The sequence below is a fragment of the Trachurus japonicus genome, chromosome 18 (assembly GCF_045865225.1).
Source record: "Trachurus japonicus isolate A0001 chromosome 18, Traja_1.0".
NCBI classification, from domain to species: domain Eukaryota; kingdom Metazoa; phylum Chordata; class Actinopteri; order Carangiformes; family Carangidae; genus Trachurus; species Trachurus japonicus.
In genome coordinates this window covers 13,392,430-13,409,610 of record NC_140924.1, presented here as the reverse complement: position 1 = coordinate 13,409,610, position 17,181 = coordinate 13,392,430, and the positions used below count along the sequence as shown (strand labels likewise).

Sequence of the window (17,181 nt, the reverse complement as noted above, 5' to 3'; positions counted from 1 at the left end):
TGGAGCTGCTGCTTCACAGCTGTTCACAGCTGTAGGTCGGAGAACAACAACCTCCAAACAAGGAGGTGTTTTAACTCTTTTAACAAAAAAAAAAAAGATTCATTAAAAAATATATATAGTATATCTGCATTTACAGATTAAACTTTAGGAAACAGTTATCAGATCGAGCTACACTATAAAAAAAAAGATGTTGTGAAAATGAAAGAGTTTCACACCAAACACACTTAAGTTTCATCTTTTACGTTCGCTAAACTTTTAAAAGTTTTAACCTTATATTAGTCTTATGCTTAGGACCTTAAAGGCCAAGGTAAGGAGAAAACTACAGTAAAGGTGTGTTTAAGTCTGTAGGAATTTAAAGTGATACATGTTGAAGGCCTGGAGATGCTTTTAAAGGTGTACAGAAATGGCCGTTTGTCCTGTTTGTCGCGCCGAGTTGTCACGAGCTGCAACACGAGTTTACCCGAGTAAGGAAAACGAATTTGATTGGTCGTTATTTAGCGGGCGGGATATTCAAAGCTTGCGGCGAGCCCGAGCTCCGTGTGTGTGTGTGTCCCAGACGTTTGAATGACGGATTACGGATCCAATATCAGTGGCTGGTGAATCGTGTGCAGGCTGACGTATAATCCGTGCGCCTGCATTATCCAATGCGAAAAAAAAAAATACACACTTTCATCCTGGATTTACTCAAAAATAGAATTTTGCACAAAGTTTGGCCTACATCGTCTGAAAGATGAGTTATCATAATAATTTTATGATCCAGAGTGGGCTTAAATTCAGTTTTCTTTTCTGTACACCTTTAAAACCACAAAGGACTGATTTTATTGCAGTAAAACCCTTTTTAAGTGATTTTGTGTAACACACTTAACCCTTTATCGGGCATCTAACCATGTATGGCGACTTATTTTTGACAAATAAAATAAGTTATTTGAAGTTTAGGCGAAGTCCTGAAGATCAGAATAAGGGCTTTACATTTTTGTTTTCACATTTTTATCTTCATCCATGTGTTTTTAACTATTTTTAGAATGCACATATATGGTAACTTCGTCGATATTGTGATATGCAGTGAAAAGAAAAACTAAAAACTAAATTAAATCGAACCTTAACTATCATATTTAAGTAAATTGTGAAGAAAAGTAGCTCATTCCAAAAGGTTTAAAAGACTTTTTCTTGTTAATTTTGACTAAAAACACACGAGCCGCCACGCCGCCACTTCTGTCGTCAGGTCTTTATTACTTGCAAGATACAAAACAAGAACAAAAAACCACGAGTCATCATCAAGCAAATAGGATGTAGCGGAGCCACCTAATGCGGCTCCGTCTCAACAGTGCATGGTCTTCCTGGTTCTTCTCTAAATCCCTTAAAAACTGGCCTCGCTCAGGAAACTACTCTCAAAAACTAAAAGGCCACCTACTTTTAGAAAAAAGAGCAACGAAAGCAAAGTAAGGCAACAAAGAGCTAGCAAGAAAGAAGCTGTCGATAGAGCAGAGGTGGACAATGTTACACAGTAACTATCCTAAAATTAATTAATTAATCACTTCCAAGGCTTCAGTCATGAGCAGGTTGTTTTTTTCTCTACTGTTGAATATTTACAGATGTGAGTTGTTGTTGTTGTTATTATTATTATTATTATTATTATCACAATAACGCTGAGTTCTGGTTCTTCGTCGTCGTCATCATCGTCCTACGAAAACTTTGGCTTCAAAACATCCACAGACGAGTCAATGAGAAGTTAATAAGTCAGTGTGCAATTGGCTGCCAATCAATCAATCAAAGAAAAAAAAAAACATAAACTAATGAGTGAAGGTTACAATCTATGAAACCAGACAGTTAAAGGAAAAGTTCACCAAAAAATGAAATTCATGAATGAATACTCCGTAGTAGTTTTTTATTCCTCAAAGTGCATCTGTAGACCTGGGAGGCCGGTTCGTAGTCCAACGAAATCCTTATATGAGAGTCAATAGCGCCTGAAAAAAACAAAAACGTCCATAAAACTACACAAAAACCATTTAATATTCCTCCATACTGCTCGTCTACTGCAATCCAAGTGTCCTGAAGGGATTGCATGCATGTATGTATGAATATGTATTACGTTAGTATTACGTTTCAGGCTCCCGCCATAAGCTTTAGATAGCTTTTTGGGAGACCTGGCGCTCCACACAATTACTTCCTTCCTGTTCTGCTCTGTCTATAAATATCATGTGTGTTGTGCGAAATAAATACTGAAATACTGAAATATAGTCCAGAGTTTACTCGAAATGACGTCATTTAGGACATTTTTACAGCTTAAACAGTCCTGTATTGAATTTGATGTGACGTCGTTTCGAGTAAACTCTGGACTATATTACTTCAGGACACTTGGATTGCAGTGGACGAGCAGTGTGGAGGAATATTACCAGGTTTTTTTTGTAGTTTTATGGACGTTTTTGTGTCGGTCCCTACAGTATTACTCTCATATATAAAGTTTTCGTTGGACTACAAACCCTCCTCCCGGGTCTCCAGATGCACTTTGAGGAATAAAAGAACTACTCCGGAGTATTCATCAGCATGAATTTCATTTTTTGGTGAACTATTCCTTTAAAAAAAAAAAAAAACAGTGATGTGTTTCCTTCAGTCCGAACCTGATATGTGACATTAAACGCAACATCGTCGTCGCCTGTGCAGGTCAGATCTATTGCTGCTGCTGCTGCTGCTGCTGCTGCTGCTGCGGGAACTCAAACCTCGAGGTTCGATCACGCGTCCGTGTTCACAGTATAAACGCCGTCCGTCCGTCCGTCCGTCCGTCCGGCCGTCGTAACAGGATCCGTAAGCTCCGCCCCCCTTCTTCACAGCGACTTGCGCTGGCGCTTCATGAAGGACATGGAGTAGTCCCCGGCCGGCGTGCTCTTCTGCCGCTTCATCTGCACCTGCGACTGCGCCGTGAGCTGCAGCTTGATGGCGCTGGAGTTCACCTTGGCGGCGCAGAGCAGCTCCTTCATCCCCTTCATCTTCTCGCTCTGGAAGGCGACGACCGGCCCGGACGCCGCCGCTGTTGGCGAGGAGGTGGAGGAGGAGGAGGAAGGAGAGGGGGAGGATGCTGCCGCCGCTGCTGCAGGATGTTGATGATGGTGGTGGTGATGAAGCGACGACGACGGCGAGGAGGCAGAATCCGGCGGGCTCGGGGATTTGGGTTTTCCTCCTTCGCCGTCGGCTCCTCGGACGCCCTGCGAGGAGCGGCGGCGGCCTCCCGTCACTGCTCCTCCTGCTCCTCCTGCTGCTGCTGCTGCTTGTGAGGGAGGAGGAGGGGGAGGAAGAGGAGGGGGAGGGAGAGGGAGGCCAGTGGAGGGGGAGGTGGGGCCGCCGGGCGGAGGAGGAGAGTTCTGCTCCTCCAGCTTCGACTCCCTCCTCGGGCCGCGCCGCCGACCTTCCCGCGGGTCGTCGCTCGACTGGTCGTCATCGTCCTGCGTCTCCGGCTCTTTGGTGATGATGGAAACTTTCTGACGGATCTACGGAGACGGAGAAACAGAAAGGTTATTATGGTTTTAAAATATTTATTCGTTTTTATCTTTATTTAGTTTTTTTTTAAATTTGCTTTTTTTTTTTTAAATTCCAGTTTAGTTTTTATTTTTGAGGAACGTTACCAGACAGAGCCGTGAGCTGCTCAGAGCTACGCTACGGAGGCTCATGGGATTTCTTGGTTTCCCTCATCAAACTCATGAAATACAGAATCCATCAACTCCAAAACGCTCTGGTGGACAAGTTGTGACCTGCACATTCACCACGCTATGAGATAATAACAGAACGTTACCAGACAGAGTTGATTTAGAGGTAAATGCAGAGACTGCTTGATGAAAAACTGCCCCTTAAGGGCCCATTCACATGGAGCGCCTAAAAACGCATGGAAAACGCCAGCTGGAGCTTTTTGCATGCGTTTTTCAAAGCGCTTCGGTCGCGGTTCCAAAGCGCTGCCGTTGGTCATGCTGCGGTCGCGCTTCTACCGTCTCTAAGCAACCAAAACTACCTGCTTCTTCTTCCCCCAAAACTTCAAAGGACGTTCATTAAAAAGTAGCGATGGAGGAGCGACTGATACTTCTTGTGCAGGGTTACCCCGAGTTATATGATCTGTCTTCCTGCAATTATTTTGATACCGCCAGGAGGAACAACACCTGGAGGATCATAAGCACTGAGCTTGGGATAACTGGTGAGCATATATGTTATTTATTTATATTTATATTATTTTATGTGGATAACGGTTGAGCTGAGTACGCTAACGTTAGTTCATTCTGATGTTTTTCTTTCCTTTTCTCTCAAAGACAAACATTTCCAGTGTGTAGCAAGTATAAAAAAAATATGTTCAGCCTGTCAGCAAACATTATAGCGATCCAACAGTAACGTCCTGTCAGTCAAGAAGTTATATTGTTTGCAATGTACGTTGCCCTATATTACCGTTACGGTTTGTTGTTTTATAATATTTATACGTTAATTGCTTACTGTTTGTTGTTTTATAATATTTATACGTTAATTGCTTACTGTTTGTTGTTTTATAATATTTATACGTTAATTGCCGTTGTCTTGTCACAACATCGTATTTACACAGATGACGAAGCGAGAAAGAAGTGGAAATATTTGAGGGACAAGTATATAAAGGAGAGGAAGGCAGAGAAGGAGAAGAAAAGTGGCTCAGAGGGAGGAAACAAAAGGAGGTGGAAGTACATGGGAGCCCTCAGTTTCCTTGAACGTTTTGTGAAGGAGAGGCCGACTTCCTCAAACATCCCCGGGTCCCCAGAGCAGCCTGACTCAGAGGTAGATTATAAGAACGAAATTAATAATAATAATAATAATAATAATACCCCTAAGTAAGCTCTTCAACAAGAGTGTTAGATTTCTGGTATATTTGTTTGTTATTATTATGATTATGATTATTGTTATTGTTATATTGTTATCATTACTACTAGAATATTAGCCTACTTCTATAGTCTATTTTAAGAAGCTGTACAGTGATGAAAACAGTTTGGATTATTCAAACGTATACCTATTTAAAATATATGTGAGAAATTCATAAGTATTTGTCACATTTAAAGATATTTTGCTAAAACAAACCCTTCTCTTATCCCCATAGGAAAGTCAGGGTGATAACCTCATCACCCTGACCCTGTTTCCAGTGGAACAAGACACAGAGCCAGCAGGCACGCAGCAGCCAGTCCCTCTCACCCCAGCCCCCCCTCCCTGTTACCCCTGTCTCATCTGGACCACGTGTGACGAAAAAAAGAAAGAACACTGAAGAAGATCTGAGTGACTTTCAAAAAGTTATTCTGAACAACCTGAGCAAACCTCAAGATCATGACGAACTCTACTTCATGAGTCTTGTGGGAACATTTAAACGGCTATCGCAGCAAAAAAAATCACAAGTTAGAATGAAAATTGAGCAAATTTTATATGAAGCAGAGTTTCAATGAGAATCAATAAATAGATTGTTAGAAATGAGTCGAAGTTTCATTGTTTTTTTTAACAAATATAATCCATTTATTTTATCATGAACACAATTTATATTTGTAGATTCTGTATGATTCAGATATTGATAAGATATTATGATATAATGTTAAATAATGTCTTCCTGCCATGTAACTGCTCCCTCAGCAGACGAGAAATATTCTGTGAACCTCTCTCTGATGGCGATAGCCTCCCGTGAGGCGTTGTTGCTGCTCAAACGTCTCAGGCCCCCCATGGCCCTGGGACTATCTTCAGATCCTGTTGTGGTCTGTGGATGATCATTCGACAGACCTGCCCTGAGAAGATTGTGGAGGACACATGTGGCTTTGACGGCTTTCTCTGCCATTTCCGGTGTCACTCCTAGCACCCTTCTGTACAGCCGCCACTGTGATGCCAATATGCCGAAGGTACACTCCACCATGCGTCTGGCCCGGGACAGTCTGTAGTTGAAGATTCTCTTTTCTCTTCCCATGTTTTGGCCGGGGTATGGCCTCATCATGTATCTTCTCAGGGGAAATGCTTCATCAGCCACAAATACATGTGGCATAGGCCCCAGATGTTCAGCACCAGGAAGTGTTGTGTCGTCCGGAAGAGCAAGAGTTCCCTGACAAAGAGCTCTTCCAAATGTTGAGACAGCTAATGTCCCACCATCACTGCTTCGACCATAAGCTCCAACATCTACCACTCTGAAGCGATACTGGGCATCAACAACAGCAAGCAGCACAATAGAGAAAGACCCTTTATAATTATAATACAGGGATCCGCTGGAGGCAGGGGCCTGGATCACCACGTGCTTTCCATCCACTGCCCCGACACAGTTGGGGAAATTCCACAACTGATGGAAATCGGCCGCAATTCTTCTCCAGCTTTCTCTGTTGGGGGGTGGCATGAACTCTCCTACCAGGTTGTCCCAGATGGCTTCACAAACGTGTTTCACGATGCCAGCAACTGTAGAGTGTCCCACACGGTAACTGAATGCAATGGTCCTGAAGGAATCCCCAGTTGCAAGATACCTGTAATAAATAGAATATATATTAATTGTATGTGAGAAACAGGCTGAGAATTATTGTGACAGTGATTATGTTAATGTAATTTAAAACATTTTTTTTTTAAGTAAACCTAGGACTCTGTTGCACATAAAAATCCAACAGGCCAAATAATTGCAATGCAGTGGCATGATAGATATATGACATGATGTGACATTTTAAAAAATAATTTGTATATATGTGACATTTAAAAAAATAATCAGTTTGGGTAAGAATAAGCATATCTGTGTTTATTTTCGTAATTAAAAATAAACATCAACAAATCCACACAACTGACATTGTTCATCGTTGAGCCATCAATTATGAGATTACTGATGATAGATAGATGATTGATAATTAATTCAGTGGCACTGCTATTTGTAGTGGACAAATGAGGGTCATATTTTGAGCCTTAACATACAGTAAACACTATAGCGGCTGAGACAAAGAAAAGAAAAAGAAAAAAAGTATTACAACCGTCTCGGGTCTCCCCGACATATTGAAATAAAAAAATAATTACCTCAGACAAATGCACAGCCGTTGCGCTGGAGAGATGGTTTCACGGCAGACGCTCTGTCTTGTGATACTGGGGCCAACTTTTCTGAGGAGCAGCTCAAACTGATCTTTATCAACTCTGAAATATTCCTTGAACCTGCCGTCGTCCAGACGAAGCTCCTGGATCAGATGATGAAATTCACCCAAAGTTTTCCGACGCTGAAGGATGGGATGCACCCAGACACGGCGAGTTTTTCTCTTCTTCTTCACAAAGACACCAAGCAGCAAAGCTGCTGAGAGCAGTTTGCGGTGCTGGAAATCCATCTTTTTCCTCCAAAGGTCTCCTCCAGCAGTGACAGGATGTTTTTGTTGAAGTTGATCTGCTCAATTCTGATCAGATGACACGCGGTGCGCGGGCGGCATTCGAAAAAGTTGAGAATTTTTCATCTCCGTGCGCCTGGGACGCGCCTCGATTGCGCCTCGGACGCGCACGGAAAAAAAGGCGCGGCGCACCGCGTGCGCGGCGCGTCGGCGTCGCTTCGGATTTGGCGCGCGCAAGGCGCGCGGTTACATTGAAAACAATGGAAACGCACGCGCAAAAAGACGCTCCATGTGAATGGGCCCTAATGCAACACGCATCAGCGGTTTCGCATGAATTTACCTCTAAAACAACTCTGTCTGGTAACGTTGTGTTATTATCTCATAGCGTGGTGAATGTGCAGGTCACAACTTGTCCACCAGAGCGTTTTGGAGTTGTTGGATTGTGTATTTGATGAGTTTGATGAGGGAAACCAAGAAATCCCATCAGCCTCTGTAGCGTAGCTCTGAGCAGCTCACGGCTCTGCTCCGCCGTTCTAAAAATAGCTTGCACCGACAATTAAAGGTAACGACCCTACTGCTACGACTATAGGGATTATGGCAATGGGCCAATTTGCCAAAATGTTGAACTATCCCTTTAACTATTATAACCCTGACACACACACACACAGTTCCTCACCTGAGCTTCAAAGCGGCTCAGCGACTGGACCAGGTAGGTGGCCCAGCCCACGTGCAGCACCGGCGTCGGGCTTCCCTCCTCCCACTTGCAGATGCCGTCGTAGAAACGCAGCAGGTGAGCAAAGCATTCTGGGTCTTGGAGCGCCGAGAAGACGGCGGCCTGTTTGGTGTTCTGGTCCTGGAAGAGGGAGGAGGTCACGGTTAGAGCGTCGTTGTGTCAGGTGACAGTAACACAGGCACTAACCATGTTTCTATCCACACGTTTTTATTCACATTAAGTAATATTGAATTAAAAAAATGTTGTTGTGGAAATAGTAAAATTCATTTAAATTTCACGACTATCGATAAAGGTAAAAACTGTCGATCTCAATGGATTTTCTCTTGATCGATATAAAGTTTATGCGACAAATGCTGATGGAAACAGTTCTCTGTCCGGACCATTTATGGCTTTGTTATTTGTGTTCGTTTGCACTATTTGCACCATGAAGTGCTGGTTTTAATTTTGAGGTTTGAGATCTGATTTCTGCACAATAAATGCTCTAAAAATTACATTATTGCTTTATTTTATTTTATTTTTAATCAATTTAGCTTTGCTAAGGGACTACAAAACCATTCAGAAACACGTCCATTACAATATTTACACTGAAATTTATACTGTGATATATACCGTTACCGTGAAGGGATTCGATTTATACCGTGATATGAATTTTAGGTCATACTGCCCAGCCCTACATCAAGGGAAATAAATTCTGATAATTTTAGTTCAGATTGGAGGATTGTCCCAAACAGAGGGGGCAGAGAAACTGAATGTATTTTGTTTTTTTTTCCCGTTTCAGTCCGAACACAAGGAGCAGACAGGTACAAAATGTAATTTGATCGCAGAGCGCATAAAGGCTTTTAGTTCTCGTGAGTCTGAATGTGACCAGACCGGTTCAGGTGGTCGGACTCATATCAGTTCCTGGTTATGTCATGTATCAGTTAGCTGCTGCTGGTTGTGGTTGAGTGCGGCGGTAACCCCGTCGGAGACTCTCACCTTGTCAGCTCCCCCGTCGCCCCCCTCCCCTCCCTCCCCCGGACTGTCGGCGGTGGCCGTCTCCTTCAGCAGCGTCGGGATCACGTCGTTGGCGACGTCGAAGAACTCTTTGTAGATCTCCTCGTCCTCGCGGAAATAATTATATCTGCAAGAGAGAGGAGAGAGGAGCGGAGGTCAGACAGATTTTAAATTTAGTTTCCTACAGATATAGATCTCTGGCCTTTTTAGAAATTTAATGTCCTTGTCCTTTTTTTAATCCCAGGTTTGAGCCTTTTTAAAGTGTTTTTCGTTGTGTCTTGTATGTCCTTGTGTGTTCTTTTTTGTTTCTCCACCTGACCTGGAACAACCGTACAAAACTTCCTGTGTATGCACAAATAGCAAATAAAGAATTTGACCTTTGACCTTTGATCCACTGGACGATGAAATAAAATAAATATTAACTCCACAGTTTTGTTACCATATTTTTTAATTTAAATTAAAGTTTAGACGTGTTTTGGCTCATTTCTAATAATAAGGAGATGAACACTGACTGGAAGACGTGGAGATGTAACGTACTGCGGTGTTTGAAGGCATCACAGCTCAGACAAGATCTGAACTCTGCCGCTACAAAGACCCAACTGTCACACACACACACACACACACACACACACACACACACACACACACAGTCGGACAGACACACACACACACACACACACTCTCTCACACACACAGTCGGACAGACAGAGGGGCAGAGGGAGCGCCGGGCGGTGAGGAACAATGGGGAGCAGGAAGAGGAAGCTGAGAGATGGGATGGGAATGTGTGGTGGGTCAGTCTAAGTATTTTTAGCTGCAGCTCTGTAACAGTGAGTTTAAAGACGAGGACGATGCAGCAGAGCTCTGACCCCGTCTCCAACTCCGACTCCGTCTCCATCTCCGTCCTGTCACACTGACGGAGGTGGAGCTGCTCCGTGGTGGACGATGAAGTGAAACAACCTCGAACCTCCCCAAAAAACTCAGACATTAAATCATTTTAACAGTTGTTTTTACAGAGATAAACGCGGTCGTTAGAGTCATTCGTTTTATCTTTTACATGTTTTAAAGTGGAGAGAAACCCTGGTGTTTTACTGCCACCTAGAGGCCGTCTGCTGGAACGACACGAGGAGGAGCTGCTGCTGCTGCTGCTGGAGGATCATCAGCACTTTTGTATTTTATCCTTTTTTTTTTTTTAATCTTATTTTATCTATTTATGGATGAACTTGTTTTATCTTGTTTTATTTCTGTTATTATGTCTGAATTCAGCTATCTGCTATCAGCAGATTTATGATTCCTGTGATCGGTGTTTGGATCACTACTTTATATCATGTATACAGTATATCTGTACTTTTTCTTTTTTATATGGACCACTTTTGCGTCCTAAATAAAGATTAATATTATTGTTATTCTTCTGTATGAACAGTGTTGGTGTGGACTCACTCCTGCATGACCTGCGCGGCCTCGGCCCACGACCTCAGCGCCTCCCGGACGTCCCGGTGTCGGTAGTGGAAGCCGGCGAGGTACATGTAGGGGTAGATGTGCTCGTTGTTGTAGTGTCGCTGGGCTGAACTCACGGCCTGAAGGAAACAGGAAGCAACACAGATACATCGATTTCTATCCAACAACACATACAAATACCAGAAGAGTAGTGTGTTTGATTTATTTTTTTGACTTCATATGAAGATTATTACTGTACATGATTTTAATTTAAGCCTTTGTTGTGTTTGTTTGTTGTATTCACTGTTTTAGAAAACATACGAGCCAAAAAATCCTGCTTTATTCATTATCTACATATAATTAACAAGTCTTCCTCTGAGTCTGACCTTGAGGTGGATTTTCAGGGGGTTTTCTTTCCCGGGGATGGGGTCCTGGTCCTCCAGGTCGGCCAGAGTGCCCATGGCCATGGGATACCTGCACAGAGGAGGAGGAAGAGTTCAGAAACTTAGACTTTATTAGTGCTGAGAATTTATTTTGTTGGAAGACTTTGATTGAAAGAATAAATAAACAAGTTGATATAAGTTCAAATATAAGTTAACATCAATATTGATTTAAAAACAACAGTCCATGTGTTAAATATGTTGTTAAAAGGAGTCTGAAATTCATCTGATTTGATTTGGGGTTGCATTAAAAAAGGACTTCACTACCCAGGATGCTCTAGGAGCAGAGAGGTGAACGTGATGTGAATATGTGAGTTTATATTGCTTTACTTTCTCACTTAGCACTTTTTTTTTTACTTTGTCTGTCATTCACTAAAACAACGTCTGAATTGAAGCAAACGTCTCGCTTCATAATTTTTAGTTTACAAGTAGAATCTGCAACAATTAGAGATACTTTATTGATCCCAAAGGAAATTCAAGTATTCAGTAGCGCACATACTATAATATAATATAATATAATATAATATAATGGTAGAGCAAAAATAAAACCGACATAAGAAAAGTAAGAAAATGTGTTGCTGTGTCTCCTTTATTCATTTTCTCCTGATGTGTTTTTCTTTGGGAAATATGAGCACAAAAAACCTGTTACTGTATCAGGATGGATAGTTTTGCTGTCTTTTGTGCTGAATTATTGAGAAATAAAAAGACATTTATATTTTTAAAAAGTAAGAAAAAATAAACACTATATAGATCCGTATAAAATTATCTACATCGATATGTTATGAGTAATAGTAATAGAAAAAAAACTGGACTAAATTAAAAAGCATAATGTATAAACTGTAAATGCAGCTGTATGTTTGCAGTGAACATATATACATGATACTCATGAGTCGTGACATGTCACTCGTCTCTCACCTGTCGAGGTCGCCGCGCTCGTACAGCAGCCACAGCAGTTTCTGTTCACACACACAGAGACACACACACACACACACACACAGGGAACAGGAAGTGTAAGACAAAGATGGTGAGAACGATTTCCAACAAAGTTCAAACCTCTAAAAGTCACAACTCTCAGTTTCTGATGGTTACAGGTTGCATAGCGACCAGGGGGGAGGGGCTTCTGCAGAACGTCACAACGAGGTCGACCTTTGACCTTTTTTTTTTTGCATATAAAGTGAATGAATCAGTGTTTGAGTTGAGCCTGTTGCTGCCTGTGGTGTAGCAGCGTTTCCAGTCTCTTCTACCTGACCGACTCTTTCACTGCTTCTGTCACACTGACTCATTTACCAGGTTTTTCAAATTAAAAGCCTCAACAAAGAGTCCAAATAAAAACGTTTCCCGGTAGGCGTTTATGTGACACATCTGCAGGAAACGTTTGGTTTCACTGATGTTAACAGATGTTAATCTCTCAAGTGGAAACAGACGAGTCCGACTCCGATTGAACGTTTCAAAGTTTCTCGATCAGGACTTCTGAACATTTATATGTATATATATTTATGTATTGTCACTACTGTTGTCTCTAATAGCTTAAGTGTATGTTGAATATAATACAAATGTACATGAATTCATACCTAAATTAGTAATATAATTAATATAATTAGTTATTACATAATGATGTAGTAAGCAGGAGGCAGTATTGTAATTAGGTGGTGGGATTAAATAAATTCATACTTATTCCCACTCCTTTTGAATATGAAATATAAATATATTATATTTTTTTGTTGTTTAATTGACCACTTTTATTCTATTTTTTTTAGTTTACTGTTGTTACTTTTGGTTGTTTTGTTTGTCACATATTCGAATAAAGAATAAATAGAGATTTATTGGTATTTATCACGACCACACATTAAAACGTGGTGATGTTTGGTTTGGATTAAAACTCTAAACTTATTGATTGATTGATTGGCTGCTTCTTTATTTATTTTTCTTCTTCTTTTCTTCTCTTGTTTTGTTCTTTCTTATTACAATTTATCACCATTCCTTTTTTGGGCCTCTGTGTTGCGGTGTTCGGTCCTTCTTGTCTTGTGCTGTGTCATGTCTCTCTGTTTGTCACTTGTACTGCACAATTATAAAAAAAACCCAACTTGTTTCTGTGTCTGAAACGAGTCTGAAAATGTTTTAAAGCTTCAACACATTTCTAAACTAAAGGCCACACTGTGAGAGAGACAGAGAGAGACGGTGACCTTCTCTTCCACATTCACGACACCATTTCCTCCGACAATCAGAGTGAATCTGAAAACTGTGGTGGAGGATCAGAGGAACAGATGAGTCACTGCTCTCTACGGGGGGGGATGGGGGAGTGGAGGGGGGGTCTGCTGCTGCTGCTGCTGCTGTTCACCTGTTGTAGCTGCAGCAGCTCCGAGCTGTCCGTGTGCAGGTCCAGCGAGGGGTTGATGGCGCAGACCATGAAGGCCACCTCCATGTTCCTGTCACACTTCATGTAGGAGCCCTTCAGGTAGAGCCAGCTCTGCAGCACACACACACACAAGAAAAAAAACACAAAAAAGAGGGAGTTAACATCATTATTTTTTAAAGCTACAGCAGGAAGACGAGCAATAAATCACCTTCGATGCTGCTTTATCATCTTCATTATTAGCTGATGCCTCATGAGTCACGTCTTCATCATCCTGCCAAAACATCTCTCTGTCTGCTGAGGCAACGACTGACTGGCTCTTCAGCAAATTCACTTTTTCCTCCGGGCACTTTTTGCATCGTATCCTGAACTTTTCTCTAATTTTTTTTTTTTGGTATTTCTATTTTGTTTTTGTGATCAATTTTTTCTTGGATTTTCTCAGTTTTTTGTTAAATAAAACTGAGATATGGCAATAAATGTGCGAAAAAACAAAAACAAAATTCAAAAAACAAAACATAGATATAATAGAAAAGCAAAAAGATGTTTTGTTTTCCTTTTCTCACTTTTTAATTTATAAAAATTGAAAAATGTATTGGTAATTATGACTAATTTGATTGTGATTTATTACTTCTGACTTTCTGGTTGATCAATAAAAAATTTAAAGCAAAAGAAAAGCAAAAAGAAAAGACGAAAAACTAACAAATTACTGATATAGATACTGTTCACAATAACAGAAATAATCAATTAACATTAAACACAACTACTTCCAGGCTTCAGATCCTAAATTAACGGCACAGTGAAGAATTAAAGAGAAAAGAAAAAAAATAAACGAGTGAATGAATGAATGATTAAATAGAAAAATAATATAACTAGCCTGCTATTTTCTTCTAGGTACCTATTCTGTACGTTATCTGTTTAAGTTTTGTTCATTTTTATATGTTAAAGCAGAAGTAAGTGATATATTTGTGTTAATATAAGTCTTAAATAGTTATATCTTCCGACAGCAATCACTTACATAGAGTGTTTGGTCTGAAACACGGGTCTGTCAGTCCCTCTGCTCTGCTCTGAGCCGAAGAGAAAACATTTATCGTATCCTACAGTTTTTATCCAATGAGGAGAGAGAACGGCATGCAGGGCTGTGTGTGCAGCCAAGGGACGCCGTGAATGTGGCGACGTAGGGACGAGGACTGTTATGGTGCGTTCAAGGAAACTCGTATTTTTCCGACCGTGAAGTCGTACCAGTTCGATCTGGTACGAGTTCACCGGTCTGAAGTTACGAGTGGCCGTTATAGTGACTTTCACCGGTAAAACAGGTCGGAAAAACACGAGTGGGTTGCCTGGAACGCTACAAAGTCGTAAGTTGTGACTTGAAGCTGTAATTTACGATTTCAAAAGCCTGCCTGGAACGCAGCATTAGCGAAAACGACCGGACCGCTTACTTCTGCTTTAATTAATTAATTAATTCTTTTTTTTTAAAGATTAAAAAGATTAATTCTTTTTTTTTAAAATCAAGACGTTAAAGCAGAGATGACATCATCCCAGAATGAGGAAGACGAAGGTGGCGCCTCACTTTCTCGTTGACTCCCGCGGTGACGGTCTGACCTCGCCGGTCCTCGTTGCCCTTCCCGTGCCAGGTGACCTCGGCCGTCTCCTCGCCGTTCTTGCTGAAGATGACCCAGGCGTGGTCCTCGGACAGCGCCAGGTGGACGTCCTTCAGGCCCAGCACCTGGCAGGCCGCCACCACCGCGAACGCCACGCCAGAGCTGTCCAGTTTGGTGCCTGGAGGTGAAGTTGGTAAAGAATTGTTGTTGTTATATCGTTCAACATGAAAACCATAACTTCTTCAGAAACTCATGACAGCAGGCGGAGGCTCGTCACAATACCAGAATTTCAGCAGTCGATACCGACACCAGTGAATTTCCACGATTCTCGATACTCATTCAATACCACGATTTAAAAATGTGCTTCTAAATTCACAACTTTATTAAAAAAAACTGTTTCAAATCAAACTTTCTTATATTTAAGCTCCACTGTGCTCCAACAACTTCTCAATCTGCAGAATTTAAGAGAAGCAGCAACGTGAAGTAAAGAACAGAGTTAAAATGGAAAATAAAGCTCAACAGAAACAGAAAGTCGTGTCGTTTCCTTCAAGTCGTTAAACAAGAGAACCGTTGTTCTCATTGATGAACTTTTATGCTGTTTTAACAGATGCGAAAATGACACATTGTTTCATTTTTTTCATGTTTGTTTTCGCTCCGGTCCAAACGCCACACCACTGGCAGAGAAAGACATGTGCCGCGTCACGTTTACATGAGTGGATCGACGTCCTGCTGCGTTCACATAACAGACAGTGAGTTCGACGGTAGCTGCACTGACACCACATTATGTAATAATGTAATACATTTTCACTTCATGATGTAATAACGACACGATTTGTAATAAAATTTGCCAAATTTTGTAATAAGTTGTTACATATTGTATCAGTTATTACAAAATGCGGGTGTTGCACTTTTTTATGAGGATAATATAAAAATTTGGTGCTTTATGTAACAACTTATTATAAAATGTGGCAAAGTTTATTACATATTACGTTCAATAATTGTTTTTTTTTTCCAAATTTTGTCGTTATTACCTCAAGAGATAAAAATCCATTACATTATTACATACTAGAAAATGTGGCGCTACACGTGCGTATACAGCCGCTTCAGTGAGGGTGAGGTTGTATATCCGGTATCCACGGTACCGATAAAAGCAGGTACAGATGTATTTTTTGCGTGTCGGCATCGACTTGGTACTGAAGTACCGGTTCTCGTGACAACCCTGACAGCAGGTGCAGCTTCGTACCAGTGATGAGACTGAAGAGCGACTGGATGTGCGCCCGGTCCTTGAAGTAGGAGCGGCTGAGACTGTTCCAGATCACGTCCGACACCTTCTTCACCAGCTCCCTGCTGGACCCGGCCGCCGTCCTGCGGTACTGGGACAGGTCCACGGCGCCGCGGATCTGGGCCGTGAAGCGTTCGTACAGCGCGGAGATCATTCCCAGCTCCACCGTGGGGAAGCAGGAGCTGGGACAGTCCGGCTCCAGGGGCTCGAACCGAACCCCCGGGACGTTGATGGGGATGACCCGGTTCACGGCCAGGAAGTGCTCGACGAAGCCCAGGACCAGGGAGAGGAGCGCCAGGTCCGGCTCGGACTTGCGGAGCTCGGCGTCGAAGAGCTGAACGACTCCGTCGATCCCGCGCAGGGGGAAGTGCTTCTTCTGGGACGAGTGTAAACCCATGGCGCCAACGGTCGGTCACAAACCAGATGTTCTCCTCACCTGCAGAACCAAACCATCGCATCCGTCAGCTCAGTATCAGTTCACTCATGATGCAGCAAACTGTTTCTTTCACACACAAATAATAAATAAAATATTAATTCACACCAATACATCCAGATTCAAAAACATGAATAATATTCAGCAGCAGATCAGGGCTGAAAGACATGCAAAAAAACAAATAATATTTCATTTATATGAGCAGATATTGCAAATGTAATATGTGATTCCAGTGTGAATTGATATTAATTCTTTACTTTCACTTATGATAATATAAAACTGATGATAATACCAAACAAATATATTCCTTTACGTCTTGAGAATATAATTTATTGACATCTCTGGAGCAACACAACACATACAGTGCTAACAATGCACAACCATATCTGTTTTTTCTTTTCTTTTTATTGCTTTTTGCACATGTATCGCCTGCCACATCTCAGTTTTATTTAAGAAAAAATGAAAAAAATCCAGATGTGTCCACAAAAAATGATCAACTCTGCTCTCTTCTGCAAATATACAAAATATATTTAAAAAATAGTGTGAAAAGCCTAATTTCATTCATTTTTTAAGGTGTTTATTCAATATTATACTGTACCTATTTA

The 17,181-nt window shown here is 41.5% G+C and overlaps 1 protein-coding gene across 1 annotated transcript; it reads right to left on the bottom strand.

Moving 5' to 3' along the window:
• Positions 1-2,792: 2,792 nt before the first annotated feature.
• On the bottom strand, positions 2,793-16,616 carry men1 (multiple endocrine neoplasia I). The gene is made up of 9 exons (XM_085759648.1): positions 16,105-16,616; positions 14,831-15,039; positions 13,246-13,374; positions 11,823-11,863; positions 10,854-10,941; positions 10,471-10,607; positions 9,016-9,160; positions 7,984-8,160; positions 2,793-3,482 (listed from the first exon to the last, which is right to left on the bottom strand). The coding sequence occupies exons 1-9, from the start codon at positions 16,538-16,540 to the stop codon at positions 2,823-2,825; spliced, it is 2,022 nt and encodes a 673-aa protein (XP_085615774.1). The 5' UTR covers positions 16,541-16,616; the 3' UTR covers positions 2,793-2,822.
• Between the last annotated feature and the right edge of the window lie 565 nt (positions 16,617-17,181).

Excerpts from the sequence above, each read along its gene's own strand:
- men1 (XM_085759648.1), bottom strand. The coding sequence starts at position 16,540 with ATGGGTTTACACTCGTCCCAGAAGAAGCACTTCCCCCTGCGCGGGATC. Across the intron at positions 10,942-11,822 it reads GAGCGCGGCGACCTCGACAG|GTATCCCATGGCCATGGGCA; the intron begins GTGAGAGACGAG and ends TCCTCTGTGCAG. Across the intron at positions 8,161-9,015 it reads GCGACGGGGGAGCTGACAAG|GACCAGAACACCAAACAGGC; the intron begins GTGAGAGTCTCC and ends TCCCTCTTCCAG.